The sequence below is a fragment of the Ursus maritimus genome, unplaced genomic scaffold (genome assembly GCF_017311325.1).
Source record: "Ursus maritimus isolate PB19 unplaced genomic scaffold, ASM1731132v1 scaffold_14, whole genome shotgun sequence".
NCBI classification, from domain to species: Eukaryota; Metazoa; Chordata; class Mammalia; order Carnivora; family Ursidae; genus Ursus; species Ursus maritimus.
Genome location: NW_024423786.1, coordinates 8408009 through 8425895, shown reverse-complemented (window position 1 = coordinate 8425895; position 17887 = coordinate 8408009). Strand labels below are relative to the sequence as shown.

Below are 17887 nucleotides of genomic sequence, written 5' to 3'. Positions count from 1 at the left end.
CTGTCTCTAGCTCCTTGCTCATTGTCTTCCTCCACAAGGGGAGAAATGACATCAAACATCTTTCCTCGACCAGCAGCCAGTCCTGGAAACTGGGCGAGGTGGACAGGCCGCCGCGGGGCCACAGGCCCCATGGGCACGGGTGTGAGATGACGGAGTGCTGTTGAAGGAATGCCGAGACCGAAGGGAGCAGCTGGGCAGCGCGGCCGGCGGGGTGCGGCCGGGGCGCGGCATTCCGAGGAGCTCGGCCTCTGACGGAGTGAAGTCTGTGAGCAGGCCTGACTGCGGAGTCGAGGCTCGGGGAGGCCTTTTGGAGGGGAGCGGCCCAGCCGGCGAGGGCGAAGACAATCCGCAGGCGACAGACGCGTGGAGACGCCTCACGGGGGATCGCAGGGGCCCGAGCTGTGTTCGGGTCCGATTCTCAATCAAGAGGGCGAATATATCTGACTGGAGAAGCTCGGTGGAGAAAGGCTTTCTGAGGACGGTGAGGGACAGGATTTGGTTCTGCGGGCGGGCAAGCCTGAGGAACCCCGGGGCTCTGAGGAGATAAGGCCTTGAGGATTGGGGCCCGAGGGCGCATTCTGCGACAGGTCCGCGGGGCGCCGGGACTGGACAGCCTGGCGTGCCGAGTGCAGACATCCCCAGAGGAAAGGCCGAGAGCGGGCAGCGAGCCCAGCGCGCGCCAACCGCTGCGGCGCCTCGGAGAGACCCACCCACCCGCCACCACACCCTGTTCTCATTGGCGCCTCTTATTTTTCCACGGATTGGCTACCTCCGGACCCAATAAGCCAGGCCTGAGTCCTACTTCCGGGGAGAGTGAGGTCCGCCCCCTGAAGAAGCCGGAAGAGTGCGTTTGCGCGCGCTTCCCAAAGTTGCTGCATCGCGGAGGACCGTGGTGATCGCCGGGAAGCGGGGGCCGGGGAGGATACGTAAGGAGGAAGGGCGGAGGATTGGAGGCCCTGGCGGACTGTAAGGGGCGGGGCCTACGGGGAGTGGAGGAATTAAATGAAACTGGGAGGGCCTTAAGAGAACTTAAGGGGGCAAGGGCTTGGTGGGCGAGGCCTTAAGGGATGTGTTGTCTGTGTGGGCGTGGTCTTTTGTCTACGGGAGATCTGGTACCGAGTGGGCGGGGCCATTTTGAGGCGGAGCCTGGAGTGGAATTGTTAGCTTGCTTCCTTCTGCTCTGGAGCATGGGGCATCGTACTCTAGCTTCTTTCCCGGCCCTGTGGGCCACCATCCCCTGTCCACGCTCGGAGCTGCGCCTGGACCTGGTTCTGGCTTCCGGACAGTCCTTCCGGTGAGTGACCCTGACTCTTGGACCCTCGACACTGCAGGTCTGGAGTGTAAAGGAATGTTGGGGGTGATGGAAGAAGCCTCAGGGTACAAAAGAGGAAACTGAGGCATGGGTGGTGAGCCTGTTTACCTCCTTTATAAAGTGGAGGTAAAAAGCCAGTGCAGGGGCACCTGGGGGCCCGAGTCGGTTAAGCATCCGACTCTTGATCTCTGCTCAGGTCTTGATCTCAGGGTCGTGAGTTCAAGCCCCGCGTTGGGCTCCATGCTGGATGTGGAGCCTACTTTAAAAAAAAAAAAAAAAAAAGCCAGTGCAGTGTTGTGAGGATCAAATGACTTTGCATTTCCTAAGTCAGTTTTGTGTATGAAGCTGTTGTAGGATGGGAGGGCCCCAAAAGGTGCAAGAAGGAAAATTGAGTACCAGGGCTGCTGTGTGCCTGGGGGCTCAGGTGGAGGGAACAAAACCCTGCGCACTGGACTGGAGTGCTGGCGAACCAGGTATGGACACTGACCCAGACTGAGGAGCAGCTCTACTGTACTGTGTACCGAGCGGACAAGGGATGGGTTAGCAGGCCCACACCAGAAGAGCTGAAGACTGTGCGCCAGTACTTCCAGCTGGATGTCAACCTGGCTCAACTATATCACCATTGGAGTTCCGTGGACCCCCACTTTCAAGAGGTGGCTCAGAAATTCCAAGGTGAGTTCAACAATTGGAGCAGGGGTTAGAGTTCTTGTAATTTGGCTAAATTACACAGTTTCACCATCTGTAAAATGGGGATTATATCCACCTTAAGGAATTTTACAAGGATTAAAGGAGCTAATATGTGTAAAGTTTTGCTTAGAATAATGCCTGACACGTAGTAATTATTATTACTATTATTATTGTCCTGCTGATTACCACAGTGTAGTAACAAGGATATTGAGCCAAATCCTGGCTGTGTGACCCGGGGCAAGTGACGTCATTCATTCTGTAAATATTTACAGAGCAGCTGCTGTGTGACTGGGAATACAGCAGTGAACAAAACAGACACAAATCCATCCCCATCCTCATAGTGTTTACATTGTAGCTTCTATATCTGTGAAATGTAATGATAGCCCAGACCTCATGGATGCTATGAGGAATGAGATCTCTGGTGTTGCTTTCTCTAACAGTTGCTGTCCCGCATTCCACTGGGATCCTTCTAGATCTTTGGTGCCTAGGATCTGAGGGTGGGAAGAGGCCACTCCTGACAGCAGGTCTGTATCCTATCCCCTACCTTTCCCCAGGTGTGCGACTCCTGCGACAGGACCCCATCGAGTGCCTTTTCTCCTTCATCTGTTCCTCCAACAACAACATTGCTCGCATAACTGGCATGGTAGAACGGCTCTGCCAGGCCTTCGGACCTCGGCTCATCCAGCTTGATGATGTCACCTACCATGGCTTCCCCAGCCTGCAGGCCCTGGCTGGTGAGTAGGTGGGTCCCTGCCCTCAGACCCTCCAATAGCTTTCAGTATCTCTTCAGTTTTTCCCTGGTCCCCATCTCCCATCTCAAAGCTTCCTGCCTTCCCAAACACTGCCCTCCTCCAGAACCACCTTGCCTGGTCTGATCAGCCACACCAGATCCTCCCCGTCTGGCCCTGAAATGTCAGCACCTCACCAGTCTTTGCTTTATAACCCACAGGTTCAGTACTTCATCAAAACAAACAAACAAACAAAAAACAACTATATATAGTATACAGTACTTTGGAGTTAAGAGCACTCATTCTGGAGACAGACTGCCTAGGTCTGAATTCTACCTTTGGCATTTGTCGTCTAACTATGACCTTGAACACATTATTTAGTCTCTCTGTGTCAGTTTTTTCTTCTGTGGAACAGGATAATAATGGCACCTGCCTATCAGAGTTGCCACAAAGATGAAGTAAAGAAATATACATACTGCACACAGGGCAGTGTTTGACATACAGGAATTATGCAGAAAATTTAAGTTGCCATCTCTACAGTAAACCCAACAATTTCGCATCCAAGAACGTATGTGTTCTTCATAGCAGCCTTGTAAGGCAAGTATTTTACAGAGGCAAGTATACCAGTTGGCAGATGTGAGAATAAAGCTAGGAAAAGTGCTTAGGGACTGCATAGCAAGGAGACAGGCCCTAGAGAAAAGAGAATGTTTTTGGTACTTAGAAATTCAGTCTTGGGGAAAAAAAATAGAAACCCAGCCTTGGGTCTCAGCTCCCAGTTACGTAGTCATAAGACCAAAAGAATCCATTTACCTACCCAAGCTCCTCTTGTTCGTAGGATGGGAAAAAGAGTTTCTATCCAGAAGGGTTTAAGTGGTGAGTAAAGCAGTCATGAGGCAGGGTACTCTAATAGTCTAAGAGCATGGACTTTGGTTTCCCAGACCTGGGTGCAAGATCCCACCCCCACCATGTCCTTTCTTGAGCAAGTTATTAAACTAAATAATAGTACTGTCATCAGGGTCCTTGAGAAAAGCATGATAATGTACTTAAAGCACTTTGCCCACACATGATACCTAGCATTTGATAATAGAAGCTGTTGTTATTATGGTTATTATTTGAGATCATGGGTGTGAATGCACTTTGGAAAAGTTAAAGAACTCAACTGGGGAGTTCCTCCAGGGCAGCAAGTCCTTCTCAGTCCCTGCTCCGAGTGCTCAACACTGGGTAGTAGGTGCTCAGAAAACATTTGTGGAGGGGTAGAACCCAGGCTTTAACCCTTACCTTTGCACAAGCAAGTGTCCTGGGGTCTCCCAAAGGGTGATGAGGTAGGAGAGAGGTACCTAGGGAAACCATTCCTGTGGGGCAGAGGGCTCACACACTAGCTTGAAGACAGGAAGTATTTAAAGTTGCCTGACACCTTCTCTCCCCAACCCCCAACAGGGCCAGAGGTAGAGGCTCAGCTCAGGAAGTTGGGCCTGGGGTACCGTGCCCGCTACGTGAGTGCCAGTGCCCGAGCCATCCTAGAAGAACAGGGCGGGCTGTCCTGGTTGCAGCAGCTGCAAAAGGCCCCCTACGAGGAGGCCCACAAGGCCCTCTGCACCTTGCCCGGGGTGGGCACCAAGGTGAGGTCCCAGGGGGATAGGAGTTACCCTTACCACCCATGCAGAGTAGCAGAGAAGAAGACAAGGCAGGCCTGAGAGCTGGGTGCATACTTGGCTTGTGGAGGCAGAGCAGGAAGAGAAAGGATGCAAGCATATGTTTTATTAGAGAAAATGCAGAGTGATGAAAGAACATAAAGGACGTTGTTCCTTGAGTGCACTTTTTAAAAAGGCCATTTGTTCAGGTACACATATATACTGCTATAGGTATGCAAAAATTTCCAGAAGGAATCACAGGAAACTTAATAGTGGTTACCTTTGGGAAAACAAGTGGAAAGATGTTTCTCCTTTTCATGTTGTTCTTATCTTGAAATTATATGTACTTATAAAAGTTTTTGTTTAAAATCAACAAGGTTTGATGCCAGCAAGATGATTGGGGATTGGGCATTTATTGTTTTCTTCTTTATACGTCTCTGTGGTTTAAAAATGGATTTTTGTTTTAAAAACTTTTTTTAATGGGCTCTGAACTTCAGCCTAACAGTAAGTCTTGGTTCTGCCTCTTCCTAGCCATGTAACCTTGGCCAAGTCACTTCACCTCTCTGAACCTCAGTTTTCTTGTTTGCAGAATAGATATAGTATGGCCTTCTTCCCAGGTTATGATAAGAACCTGGCCCACATAGATGTTCACGCAGTAGAAATCTCATCATAGCTATTTTTAAAGTTATTACAAGAGGGTGTATGTTGATGGAGAATATAAAATGATAGTAATCTCAGAGTGGAGAATAAAGCAGCCAGCTCTGGGACCAGTAGCAGGATGCTGGCTAGATCCTGCCATTCCTCCTCTGTGGCTCACTCTTTTTCTTTTAAAGGTGGCTGACTGCATCTGCTTGATGGCTCTAGACAAGCCCCAGGCTGTGCCCGTGGATGTCCACATGTGGCAGATAGCCCAGCGTGACTATAGCTGGCACCCCACCACGTCTCAGGCCAAGGGTCCAAGCCCCCAGGCTAACAAGGAACTGGGTAAGGAGAGTGGGATGTTGGAGCTGGTGATGGGCTGAGGTGGTAGAAACTTTTCACATCTCTCCATAAAATCCCAGTCCTGTGGATAGGGAGTAAGAGGGCCAATTAATTTCGCCTTATCACTTCTTGTGTAGGAAACTTTTTCCGGAGCCTGTGGGGACCTTATGCTGGCTGGGCCCAAGCAGTAAGTGTACTGAAGCTTTCCCCCCACCGCCTCCTCCTCCTCCTCCTCTTCCTCCACTTCCTCTTCCTCCGGCCCAGACCCCTTAGGACTCCTCCTCCGAGCCCTGACCCAGTCAACTCCTCCACCACCACTTTCATTCCAGGTGGTCCTACAGGACTCTTCTCCACTCCAGCCCTGACTAGTGGATGCTCCTTGTCCTGACCCTGCTCCCTGTGAACTCTTGTACCTCTCCACACTGCCACCAGCCCCACCAGCCCTGACTCCATGTATCCTGACCCCACAGTGTCTTCCCCGCTGCTCCTAGGTACTGTTCAGTGCTGACCTGCGCCAACCCCACCAAGCTCAGGAGCCACCAGCAAAGCGCAGGAGATCTACAGACCCAGAAGGCTAGGTGGGGGACACTGGACAAAGGGGTTCCCCAAATACCTTTCCCCACTTCTCTCTGCCATCCAGTCTTGTGTTGGGAAGGGGGCTTCCTGCAACTACCTCAGGGGCCAGGTACGCTCAAATTAAGTAGTTTGCACAGCGGTGTGGGGTGGGGATTATCTGGAGAGACAGAGCTACCTGTGTTTTTATCTCTTCCCTTTATTACAAGAAAGAACAATAAAATAGAAACATTTGTATGGAAAATGCAGTGGAGGAGTGATAGGGAAAGGGGTGGGGAGGCAGTGGGGCAGGGTAACTCTCCAATTCAGGGAGGGAAGGGGAGCAGGCTACCCCAACCCCTCCCACACAAAGGGTTCGGACCCTGGATCTGGGGCCCTAGAGCTGTGGGGGCAGTGTAGGGGATAGTTCCGGACCCGGCTCCACACAGCCGTCTCGACAGCAGCAGCCAGCCGCTGGCCCTACATGGGGAGAGAGAACAGAGTTGGCCGTAGGAGCAGACCCTCCACTCCAGCCTGGATGCCTCTTCATGGACCACTCACGCCCTTCCACAGAGCACTGGTCCTCACCCCCAGCTGCTGGTGTCAGCAGCTCCCCGTGGCTTGCCGTCGGTCCCTGCCCCTCCTGGCTGGTGCCCAGCTGGAGTTTCCTCATGTGCCGAACCACGGCCGTGGCATTGAAAGCTTGCTGTGGGGAGAAGGGGGAGAAGGGACTTTTGAGAGTGGGAGATCATGTGACAGGGTCTAGTGGTGGGATTCTTGCAGTGGTTTTGTTATTTTCATTCAGGTGTTATTGTTTGATCCCCTAAAGCCCCTGAAACCTTTATAAGGCTTTATTAAATGAAACTCAGCCATATTATATATTTACACACACATACATCCATATATATAAAATATGTATATATGAGCAAGTATATATAACCCTTTACGTATAATTAATTCATATTCTCATCATCGCAAACACTTAGTATAGCATTATGTGTCAGGCACTGTTCTAAGCGTTTTATTTAGCAATTCGTTTAATCTTCACAAAGGTCTTTGAGGTGGGCACTGTTAGTGTCACCACTGCCACAGGAGAAAACTGAGGCAGAGGGAAGTTGAATAAGTTGCCCACGTGTGTGTATCATTCTCTATTCAACATATCCACCAAGGTGTCCTGCACATCCCTCAAATTCACCATGTCCAAAACCAAAATCATACCCCCAAGACAAGTCTGTACCCCTGGAATCCCCATCTCAGTGATAGTACCACCATTCATCATTTCCCCAACCAAAATCTTGGGCCAGCCCTTGATATCTCTCTCTGCCAACATCTCTTGTCCCATCACTTCTTGTCAGTTCTACCTCCTAAAGGACTCCTGAGCCATCCACTGTTCTCTGATCCAAGCCCTCACCATCTCCTGCACACATCTCTGCTACAGCCTCCCAGCCGGGAGTCCATGCCTCACTCTGTACCCTAAGAGCCCTTTCTAGAAGGCAGAGTACTGCTCAAAATCCTTCTGGGGCTCCCCAGTATCTTCAGGACTGAGTCCGTTCTCCACTGTGGCATTCGAGGCCTTTACCTGCATTTCCAGTCTGGGCTCCTGCCCCGCAGTCCCTCCAGTCCATCCGGGCTTACTAAACACTTGCACTTCCCTGAATGGCCACACTCTCTTGCCCCTGGCCCTCTGTATGCCATTTCCCTCTGCCTCAGACATGATTCTGCTGTACCTGGCTAATTCCTACTCAGCTGCCAAGTCTGATAGGTCTGTGAGGCCATCAGCACTCCTATGCCCCTTCCAGGACCCCACAGATTGGAGTAGATGTCTCTAAGAGTTATACTGTTCTCCCTCTAGACACAGAGGTCAGGGACTCTCACTGAGATAGAGTAGGTGTCAGGGAGTGTTGAATGAATGAATGAATGAATGAATGAATGAATGAATGAATGAGGTTCTTTAGTAAGCATCCCTGAGCAGTTACTTTGTGCTTGATTGGATGCTAGGTGCTGTGGAAGCTGAGGTCTGAAGTGAGGTGGGGAGGAGGCCTGGGGAGGCCGGGACCCAGGATTAGGAACATGGGCTCACCTTCCACTTGCTTTTGGCAAAGTTCTTCTTGATCTGCTCGCTCACCGACTGGTGAATATTCTTATCTAGAGCCGTATCCCCTGCAATCCTAGGATGGGGGTGTGTGGAGGGTTGTCTGTGAAGGCAGAGGCAGCCTTTGAGGGCCCCAGACCCCACCCCAGCTTGCAGCTTGTGGGAGCTCTCACCACGGGTGCTGCAAGGCCTGTTCACAGGTGAACCTCTTTTCCGGATCCTTCTCCATCAAGTGCTGGATGAAGTCTTTGGCTGAACCCCCAAGACAAGAGCAAAGACAAAAACAGCATGGTGGTGCCTGTGGAAACCCTCAAGACAAAACCCACCCCCTCGGGTCTGGCCTGGCATTTAAGCAAGACAAGAGGCCAGATCTGTCCATGCACCACCCGACCCCACCTGTACTGTTTCTCTAAGCCCCCCGCCCACCACAGCCTTCCAGCTCTCTCCTTTTTCCCTTATGAAAATCTTATTCTTAAAGAAGATTCTACTCAGTGTATTCACACTGATGTGTGAGTGACTGATGATGACTTCACAGGTTTGCCTCCTAATAGGCACAAAAGGGTAGATGAAAACCTGGGGTGGTGTTTTAGGCATTAGGAAGTCAATTTCAAAAATACCATTTTTGAAGGCTGAATGAATGCATGCCTACAAGCTTCTCAGACCAGGGGCCAGGCAGAGGGAAGCCCCTGGGGTGGGGTGTCTGGTCTTAAAGACAGCTCTTAGTTTGGGGCTGGGGAATCTGACCAAAGGCAGGCAGTGAAGAGACCCCAAAGCAGATGTGAAAGGCGCCAGAGGTAGGGCCCGGGGGAAGAAGGCAAAGCCTCAAATACCAGAGTCAGAGATGTCGTCCCAGTAAGGAGAGTCAAACTCGTACTCGGCCTTCAAAATCTGTTCAAAGAGTTTGGCATCATTCTCGTCATAGAAGGGGGGGTAACCGCAGAGCCTGGGCAGGGAGAAACTCATCCTCATATCCACTTTCAGCGCACCCATTGGCTCCAGGATGGAGCTTTGGGGCAGTCTCGGGTCAGGCAGCACCCACAGGAAGGAGTTCCCCCTTTTACAAAGAGGGGAAATCTGCCCCTCTCTGATTTTTTCATTCCTGTCCAGCTACACTGGCCTTTCGGTTTCTTAATTTTCTACCATCTTTCCTTCCTCAGGGCCTTTTTACTTGCTGCACCTTCTGCCTGAACCATTCTTCCCCCACACCTTGAGTGTCTGGCCCCCTCACTTCATTCAGAAGGCTATTCAAATGTCACCTCCTAAGAAAGGACTTTCCTGACCTCCTTATCTAAAATGGCATCCATCCCTATCTCCCTACCCTGCTTGATTTTTCTTCATAGTATTTTACTACCTGACATTTTTTTATAGATTTATTTACTTGTTTATTATCTATCTCCCCTACTAGAGTTTTTGCTCCCTGAGGGCAGGCACTTTGTTTTGTTCTCTGCTAAATCCCCAATGCTCAGCACAGTGCCAGAAACAGTATGTATTGAATGAAGTAATCTTAGTCATTAATTGGTAGATATAAACATGAACGGCAGGAAGGAAGAAATAGCAGAGAGGAGGAAGAGAGCAAAGTAGGGGAGAGGAGAATGCTGGAACCACGTGCCCCAATGGCCAAGCCCCCACTCACAGAATGTAGGCGATGACCCCAATGGACCAGCAATCCACTGCCTTGCTGTAGGGCTTCTGGGCCAGGACCTCAGGGGCTGGAGGGAAAGGGACATGGTGGTGACAAATCTCTGCCCTGCAGCTCCCGATTCCTCCCGTACCCATGGCCCCAGCCCAGGGTGCTCCATACCCACGTATCCTGGGGTTCCACAGGCTGTGGAGAGCACGCTGCCAGGGTCCTCCATCTTGGAGAGACCAAAGTCAGAGATCATGATCTTGGAGTCTTCATCCAGGCTGTAGTACAACAGATTCTCTGGCTTGGGAGGTGGAGGGAAAGGAAGAGGCAGAGATGGCCAGAGGCTGGCAGCACCTTCTGCCTCCCCAGGCACCTCACAGAAACTGAGCCTCCCAAAAGCCACTGTGGCTTCACGGCTGCCAGCTTGGTTGAAGGCACATGAAACTCTAGGAAGTTTTCAAGGAGGTTAAAAGTACCAGAAAGGACAAGGGCCTCAGGAATGTGAGAGGGAATTTTCTATAAACTTCAGGTTTATATTGCAAGCCCTAAAGAATTCTTGAGCAAGTACTGTGTGCCAGATCCTGTGCTGGTGCTTGATTTCATTTCCTCCTTACCACATATCTGTCAGGCCAGTCTGAATAACCCCACTTTACAGATGGGAACACTGATGCCTTGAGAGGCAAAGTGACTTGCCTGAGAACCTACGTTAGGGAGTAGTAGGGACAGAATTCAAGCCCAGATCTGTCTCACCCCAGCGCTCTTCTAGACCGGAGGAGATGTACTACAAAATGTGAATCCATCATAGTCTCTGTAGGATTTCAGGGGTTTCTGGCTTCCTTCTTTATGTTTTGCTGTCCCCTCCCTCCAAGTTTTCTACAAAGAGCAAGGGGGACTTTTAGGATGAGGAAAAGACCTAGACGTTATTTGGATAAAGTACCAGCACCATTCACCTTTGTATCCATTTGAGTGTCCAAACTGGAATGGGAGGAGGCAGTTTAGGGTTTACAGGGTGCATTTTGCAGATGGGAAGCCAAAGCTCGGAGAAGCGGTAAGAGTTGCCCCAGGTCGTACAGTGAGGGGTTTGTGGAGGTCCCACCCAGCACCCCAGCTCACCACACACCCTCACACCCCACCTTGAGGTCTCGGTGTACTATGCCCAGGTCGTGCAGGTACTTGACGGCATCCAGCACCTGGAAGATGAGGCGGCTGGCATCCCGCTCCGTGTAGAAGCCTTTCTCCACGATGCGGTCAAACAGCTCCCCGCCGGACACCCTGCAGCCGGGGACAGGGCAGTCTGGCCACAGAGGCTAGGGAGGGGCAGCAGGGAGAGGTGTGAGCAAGGGGTGAGGCCACTCACAGCTGCATGATGAGGTAGAGGTGACCCCCACTCTCATAGATGTCATCCAGGGCTACAATGTTGGGATGCTTGATCCTGAAAGGAGAAATGAGGTAGTTCAGAGCTGAGGACAGCTCAGCCACTTTCCTACCCTCACCTCAAAGAACCTCAGACCTGGGCAGGACAAACCAGAGTCCTGCATCCCAAAAGGAAAAGCTGATTTACCATGATTTATTATGATGTAATGGAATGTTGGAGAGCACAGAGATGAACACTGGGCTCTGGCATCAGACCCATCGGACTGGGTCTCGCCTGCCTCTAGTGCATGCTGTTTGGGGGCAGAGCTTTTTACCTTGCAGCACTGATCAATACATGATTTATTTTATTTATTTTTATTTTTTTTAAAGATTTTATTTATTTTATTCGACAGAGATAGAGACAGCCAGCGAGAGAGGGAACACAAGCAGGGGGAGTGGGAGAGGAAGAAGCAGGCTCATAGCCGAAGAGCCTGATGTGGGGCTCGATCCCATAACGCCGGGATCACGCCCTGAGCCAAAGGCAGACGCTTAACCGCTATCCCACACAGGCGCCCCAATACATTTTTTTCAAATGCTCCTGTGTTTATAAGTCTGTCAGCCTCCGCCACCAGAACACCAGCTCCTGGAGACCAGGGGCTTTATCTTACCACTGTTCCCCCCATACCTGGTGTAGAGTAAGTGCTCACTGAGTCATTGAATATTAAGCCTCAGTTTCCTCGTCTATAATATGAAGCCAATGACAATACTTCCCTCAAAGAGTTGGGGTGAGGATCACATGAGAAAATGCAGGTAAGAATCTTGGCGAAATGCCTGGTACACGGTGAATGCTTGATAAATGAAATAATGATGGTGACTGAGCTTGACAAAAGCCATGGCTCTGCCACAAAGTTGTTGTGTGACCTTGGACAAATCCCTTACCCTCTCTGGGCCTCAGTTCCCCCTCCCCCACCCAATAGTGGAAATGATCATTTCATCCCTGCCCAGGGTGGTTGGAAAGCTCAGAGGAGGGGATGGAAGTGAAGGTTCTCTATAAGCTTTCCACTGAGGGCAGCAGGTTTCACATCAGTGTGAGCAAATCATAGACCAGTTGGTTATTGATTTAGTCAGGGGTTCCTGAGACAGGCATTTTTTAAATTTCTGGAGTGGCTTTAATATATAGTGGGGAACTTGAGGTAGGTCTACGATAGTACCAGATGAGATACGTTGCTTCGAGCCAGACTCAAGGATTGACTTTTAGATCTGACTGAGCAGATTAAACCACTGTAAATAAGCAGTGGCATTTCAGTGACATCTGTCATTTGAGCTGCTGCACCAGACGCATGAAATAAAAGAACCTCTAATGCGCTCCACAACCCTACCAAGTGAAGATTATTACCGCATTTTATAAATGAGCACTTTGAGGCTCACAGGTTAAACGATTTGCCCAAAGCAGAGGTAGGGAGAGAATGGGAGGAGTCAAGGCAGGGTCAACCCAGGCAGAAACACTGTGACCCACGCACTTGTGCAGGACAGCGATCTCATTCTCCATGCTGCCCTCCTTGCCCTCCAGAGCCTTCTTGGCGATGCATTTGATGGCCACCAACTTGTGAGTTCTCTTATCTTCTGCCAGGATTACCTCTGAGAAGGCCCCCCTGCAGAGAGAGGGGATTCGTGAGGTGGGGAACTGGAACCTTAGCTTCCCTTCAGCCCCTCCTCCATACCCCTATGGGTTAGGTGACCACCAGTGAACCAAGGATGTGGGATGAGCCTCCCTCCATCGCTCTTCCATCCCCTGGTCCATGAGGTGGTCACATGACCCAGCTCTGGCCAATCAGAGTAGTCTATCCTTGGCCCCAGTAATTGGGTCATGTGATGCAAGCCAGATTACTGGCACTTTGAGAATGAGCTGCTCTTTCCTGCCAAGCTGGTAAGATGGGAGCCTGGAGCTAATCGTGGTTATCTTTGCCAGCACTTGAGAAGAGCCTGCTTGAGAATGAAGGTAACACAAAGGAAATCAAAGCTAAGAAATTCCTGGTGACAATTTCCTGATAACATCATGTGAGTCTCTGGATCCAGCCATGCCTGACATTTATGCCCTGGGCTTTTTGATTTATGCAAAATTGATTCATTTCTTTTTCTGCTACAGTCAGTTTGAATCATGGTTTATTAACACCTTTTATAACCTTGAAGAACCATCAGCTTCACCTGGGAACTTTTTAAAAATGCAGAATCTCAGGCCTCAACCCCAGACCCACTAAATCAGAATCTGCATTTTAACAAGATCTTCAGATAATCTGTATGCTCACTGAAATTTGAGAAGCAATATTTTACAACAAGCTCTTAGAAAAGAGCAACTCGTTTGCACTAGAGTTCACGGATAAGGAGGATTTACTTGAGTATTTCTTCTAGGACTTTTTGCTTTCTCTGGGATAAGAGGAAGTCCATATGTCAAAAGCGACTCTTGTGGTGAAATCTCAATCATCAGAATAACTAGTGACTGTGGGGGCGCCTGCGTGGCTCAGTCGGGCATCTGCCTTTGGCTCAGGCAGTGACCTCGAGGTCCTGGGGTCGAGCCCAGCTCGACCTTTGCCTCACCCCCAGCTTGTGCTCTCTCTCAAATAAATAAATAAAATATTAAATTAAAAAAAAAAAAAAAACTAGTGACTGTGGTAGCCTCATTGCTGGTTTCCAGCCTTGTCCCTCTCCAGTTTACCCTCCATGCTTTGGCCAGAGTGACCATCCTGAATTGCAAGCCTGCAAAAATGTCTTAAAAGTCTTCCTATGGCTCATGAGATAAAGTCCAGCCTCCATAGCTTGGCTTTCAAGGCCTTACATGACCTGTTCTCTCTTCTCAGCCTCTTCTTCCACTCTTCCCCCCACCTCTGATTATAAGCTCTATCATTCTTTACCTCTTTCCACACATAACCTGCTTCTCAACGTTTGCTGATGTTCTTCCTTCCACCTGGAATGCCCTTCTCCCTCTCTGACAGGTGCATTTCTGCTTATCCCTCAGTCCCTACCTCAAATACCCACTTCTCCAGAAAGGTTTCCCCAGGCAGAAGCCACCATTCTGGGCTCTACAAAGTCCTCATTCCTGACTTCAACGGGAGCACATCATACACCCTGTTGTCATTTTCCCTGGGTGTGTTTCCACCATATGTTTAGGATCGACTTGAGGGGCAGAGATCAGGTTTGAATTATTTCTGGATTCCCACCACTGAGAAAAGAGCCATGCCCAGCTTCAGTTCCTAAACCTAGGCCAAAACCCTCAGCTCTTGGCCAAAAGTTGGAAAAACCGACTCCTTCATTCTCCCCTACTTTGTTCTCCTCACAGGAACCCAGAGCTGCAGCCAAGAGTGGCGTCTGTTCCACCCACTGTCAGCCAGAAGTGAAAAGATGGGCCAGACTGGGCCATGGCAAGGCTGCCATGGCGCCAGGACTATAGGAAACAGGAAGCAGTGATCAACTGACCAGAGGAAGTACCACCCTGGACTCAGCCTCCCCAGTCAGCCAGGCCAAAGAGTGAGGACCTTCCCAACCCACGTCCCAGCTCAGGGACAGTGCCCCATCCACCCCCCGCTTGCCTGCCCTTGAGACTCACGTTCCCAGAACATCACGGAAGTCGTAAATGTCCCTAATATCCTCCACCTGCTTCCAGCTGGGGCCATCCACTGCCCCCGGCATGGCCCACTGCCCCCTGGCCACAGCCAGGGCTCCTGAGAAGGGAAATGGAGGGAAAAGACTCAGTGGGGCCCAGCCTTCCATGTTGGAACTTCGGGAACTGAGTCCCCATTCAGTCATTCAGCCTGCATTTATTCATTCCTTGGTTCATTCATTTGACAAAGTTATTCAGCAAATTCATTCATTCACCAGTCATTTGTTCCTCCCACAAGTCCTCATGACTAGAGGAAAATCCTTCAAGGTGGCAGCAGAAGTCTTTTTTTCAACAAAGTCATTCGTTCATTCATTTATTCACCTTACCTCCCAGTTTCTCCCTCTCCAAATCCAAACACTCGGGAGGACACTGACCCCCAGGAGGACAGCAGAGAAGACCCCAGAGCAGCTTGTAGAAGCACCGGGTCCTGGAAGGTCCCCCTGTCCTCAGAACCAGCAATGTCTCAGCCCCACCCTAGGAATTGCTGGGGTGTCTCCTCTTCTTCCTCTTTCTTCTCCCACCCAGCCTCTCGGAAATCAGGTTTCCGGCAGCCTGGGCTTCCAGCAATATCTCAGCCACGTTTTTAAATAGCTCCTTCTGCACTGTTACCACGGCAACAGCAGCCACAGCTGGAGCTCCCCAGGCCTCCTATTACCCCCTCTCCCTTCTGGCTCCCTGTTTGGGTCCCAGAAGCCTGAGAAATGGAACCACCCAGCTTGTCCCCTCCTGGCTTCTGACCCTGATCCAGCCTGTACCTTTCTCCACTGAGACCTCTGTCAGCAGGATGGTGGGAGTTCTCTCCCCATTTATCAGATGGACATTGAGGAGACTGAGGTTGGCAATGGATAGGGACAGGGTCCATCTTTGCCCAAATGATGACTGGCTGGGGTCCAGCTAAGCTTGCTGAAGGCAGAGGACTTTGATGGGGCTACTCTCAGCTTGTGTTTCCAATATGCATCCAGACTGGGGCTCATTCAGAGCCCAGCATGCTGTGTGATCTCAAGGAAGTCACCTTCCCTTTCTGTTTCCTCTCTGGGAGAAGGAGGGATGGTGCCCTGACTAGAGTCCCTGGTGTGAGATCCCACTCCTTGGATAGGACTTGGTTCCCAGGAAGGGCCTGAGCACCCATCCCAGGGGCAGAAACTTCTAGGAAAGGAGACATGACAGTAAGCTCTAGAGGCAGAGTTTTAAAAGCCATCTGGAGGCTTGGCAAATAAAACCCTCATGGGTCCACAGACACACCCAGACACACCATGCTCCACCCACACCTCTGAACCAAAATACCTGCCCCCAGATTAAGTACATTCCATACCCAGATACCGCAACACCCGATGATCATACATGTACACCCAGACAGCACACATGTCCACACACGCACTCCCCCAGACATCCTCACACCCAAACATCCCTCCCACAGATCCCTCTTATACCCCCAAACACACATCTGCACGCGCGCGCGCACACACGCGCATTCCTCACCTATGTACCGGACATCCCAGATTCACTCATACCCTTCATCCTGTTTCTATACACCCTAGAAACTCCTGTGCTCCAAACCGCACCCCAACTCCTTACACACCTAACTTCAAACATCCTCAGTACACAATCGTATAGCCTCAACTCTTACTACCCTTGAGCCAGATACCAGCATGCACAACACCTGGACACACATCTGCAACAAAAACACTGATTCCCAGACATCCCCACCCATAAAGATACCCTTACACTGCAACTCCGTGTCTGATCCACACGCCTGTGCTAAGACGTTAGCACAACCCAACACAGCCCCCACACATCTATAGCTCCAAATGCCAAGTCCGTCCATATTCAGGCCCAGCCGGACATAGGCACGCGCACACACACACACACACACACACACCCTCCCCACCTTCCTCTAGTACCCACTGAGTTCCCCACAGCCGCCTGGCACCTGCTGGGCCTGGGCCGAGGTTGGAGAGAAAGGCCCTGCCCTGCCCTGCCCATCCAGAGTCCAGCCCGTCCGGGCACCCACTCCCATCCTTGTGGGAGGGTATCCAGCGACCGGAGGGATCTGGCCACCCCCCCCTCCGCGCCCCGGAGCACAGGCGGGGCGGCCTCTGGGCTGTACCTGCGGCTGCCCCGCCGCGGGGCTGGCTGGGAGGCCCAAAGTGGCTGGCGCCGAGCTCTGGCTGCCGCTTGCCGGCCGCCGCCGCCGCAGCCGCAGCCGCCGCTCTGCTCCTGGCTCGCCTGCCCGCTCTCTCGCTGGGGCTCGGCTCCGGCTCTGGCCCCCTCCGCCCGCCTGCGGCTCTGATGTCAGTGGAGGAGGAGCCTGCGGCGGAGGGACTTGGGACTGGGAGGCTCCGCGGGCTGGGGGAAGGGGCGCGGTGGTTGAGGAGGAACCCCCTGGTTCAGCTCAGTTCCTCTTCAGGACTCTTCCCTCCCCTCCTCTCTGCTGGGGCCCCCATTTCACAGAGGGGACAACTGAGGCTCTGAGAGATGAAGGGTTCAAAATCAGCAGTTGGTCAGAGGCAAAATCGAATTCGAATCCAGGTCCGTGTGATGTCAGAGTCTGACGAGTTCCACCCAGTCGTTTTGTGGAGTTTGAGACCAGTTCTGAGAGCTCCCTTGGGGGCTCTTCCTCCCCATTCCCTCTCACCCCCTTTCCCTTAGTGCCCAGAAGGGAATTAGGCCCTCAAAAGGGCTCAGGAGACTGTTGGGGGCGGGGCGGGGGGTGGGGGGATGAAGGGGTAGAGAAAGGGCAAAGCAAGAGTAGACAGTGAAAGAGAATAGAGGCAGTTATAGGGAGGTGGCCCCAGTTGACAGGCAGGAAAACAGACCCGGTGTCCCTGCTCCAGTCCCCAGCACCTGCCCCTCAAAATAGGAGCGCCCCCCTGAGGGACTGGCACAGGGAAGGGAAGGGAGGAGGGAGAGTTAAATCAGGATCCTGGAGGAAGCAGGCCAAAGACGACCAAAGTGCCACGTGACTGGGCGGCTGCCAGGGGCTGATGGCTAGGGGCCAGGTTTGGGGGGAGGGAGGAGCACAAACTGCTCCTGGGGTGCGGGCAGGGGGCCAAGGAACCTGACCGAGGTCCTCTTGCGCAAGGCTTTCCTTGGGAAGAAATTTGGTGCAGGGGGAGAGGGGGAGCAGCTCAAAGGAAGCGCAGGTGGGGCTGGACTGGGGCCAGAGGAGCCACATTGCTGTGACCCCCACTCCACCTCCATCACAACCCACTGCCCAAATTTCTGCATTTTCCAGTGGGACATGGGAAAAGGACAAAGCTTACCCCAAC

The 17887-nt window shown here is 51.6% G+C and overlaps 2 protein-coding genes across 8 annotated transcripts; one reads left to right on the top strand and one right to left on the bottom strand.

Moving 5' to 3' along the window:
- Positions 1-277: 277 nt before the first annotated feature.
- On the top strand, positions 278-14595 carry OGG1 (8-oxoguanine DNA glycosylase). Of its 5 annotated transcripts, none has more exons than XM_008697911.2 (7): positions 281-1294; positions 1737-1984; positions 2554-2733; positions 4165-4346; positions 5192-5342; positions 5477-5526; positions 14298-14595. In XM_008697911.2, the coding sequence occupies exons 1-7, from the start codon at positions 1068-1070 to the stop codon at positions 14406-14408; spliced, it is 1149 nt and encodes a 382-aa protein (XP_008696133.1). In that variant the 5' UTR covers positions 281-1067; the 3' UTR covers positions 14409-14595. The 5 variants fall into 5 exon arrangements, with proteins under 5 accessions (XP_008696136.1, XP_040484450.1, XP_008696133.1 ...); XM_008697912.2 differs by lacking the exon at positions 14298-14595 and adding an exon at positions 5831-6156 and having other exon boundaries at positions 283-1294; XM_008697913.2 differs by lacking the exon at positions 14298-14595 and adding an exon at positions 5669-6156 and having other exon boundaries at positions 703-1294.
- On the bottom strand, positions 6092-16883 carry CAMK1 (calcium/calmodulin dependent protein kinase I). 3 transcript variants are annotated; one of them, XM_040628517.1, is made up of 12 exons: positions 16726-16883; positions 14565-14679; positions 12484-12615; positions 10968-11042; positions 10744-10882; positions 9785-9911; positions 9617-9692; positions 8814-8926; positions 8157-8235; positions 7972-8059; positions 6480-6597; positions 6092-6371 (listed from the first exon to the last, which is right to left on the bottom strand). In XM_040628517.1, exons 2-12 carry the CDS (start codon positions 14645-14647, stop codon positions 6289-6291), a joined length of 1113 nt encoding a protein of 370 aa, XP_040484451.1. In that variant the 5' UTR covers positions 14648-14679; positions 16726-16883; the 3' UTR covers positions 6092-6288. The 3 variants fall into 3 exon arrangements, with proteins under 3 accessions (XP_040484451.1, XP_040484452.1, XP_040484453.1); XM_040628518.1 differs by lacking the exon at positions 12484-12615; XM_040628519.1 differs by lacking the exons at positions 8157-8235; positions 8814-8926 and having other exon boundaries at positions 7972-8086.
- Positions 16884-17887: the final 1004 nt, after the last annotated feature.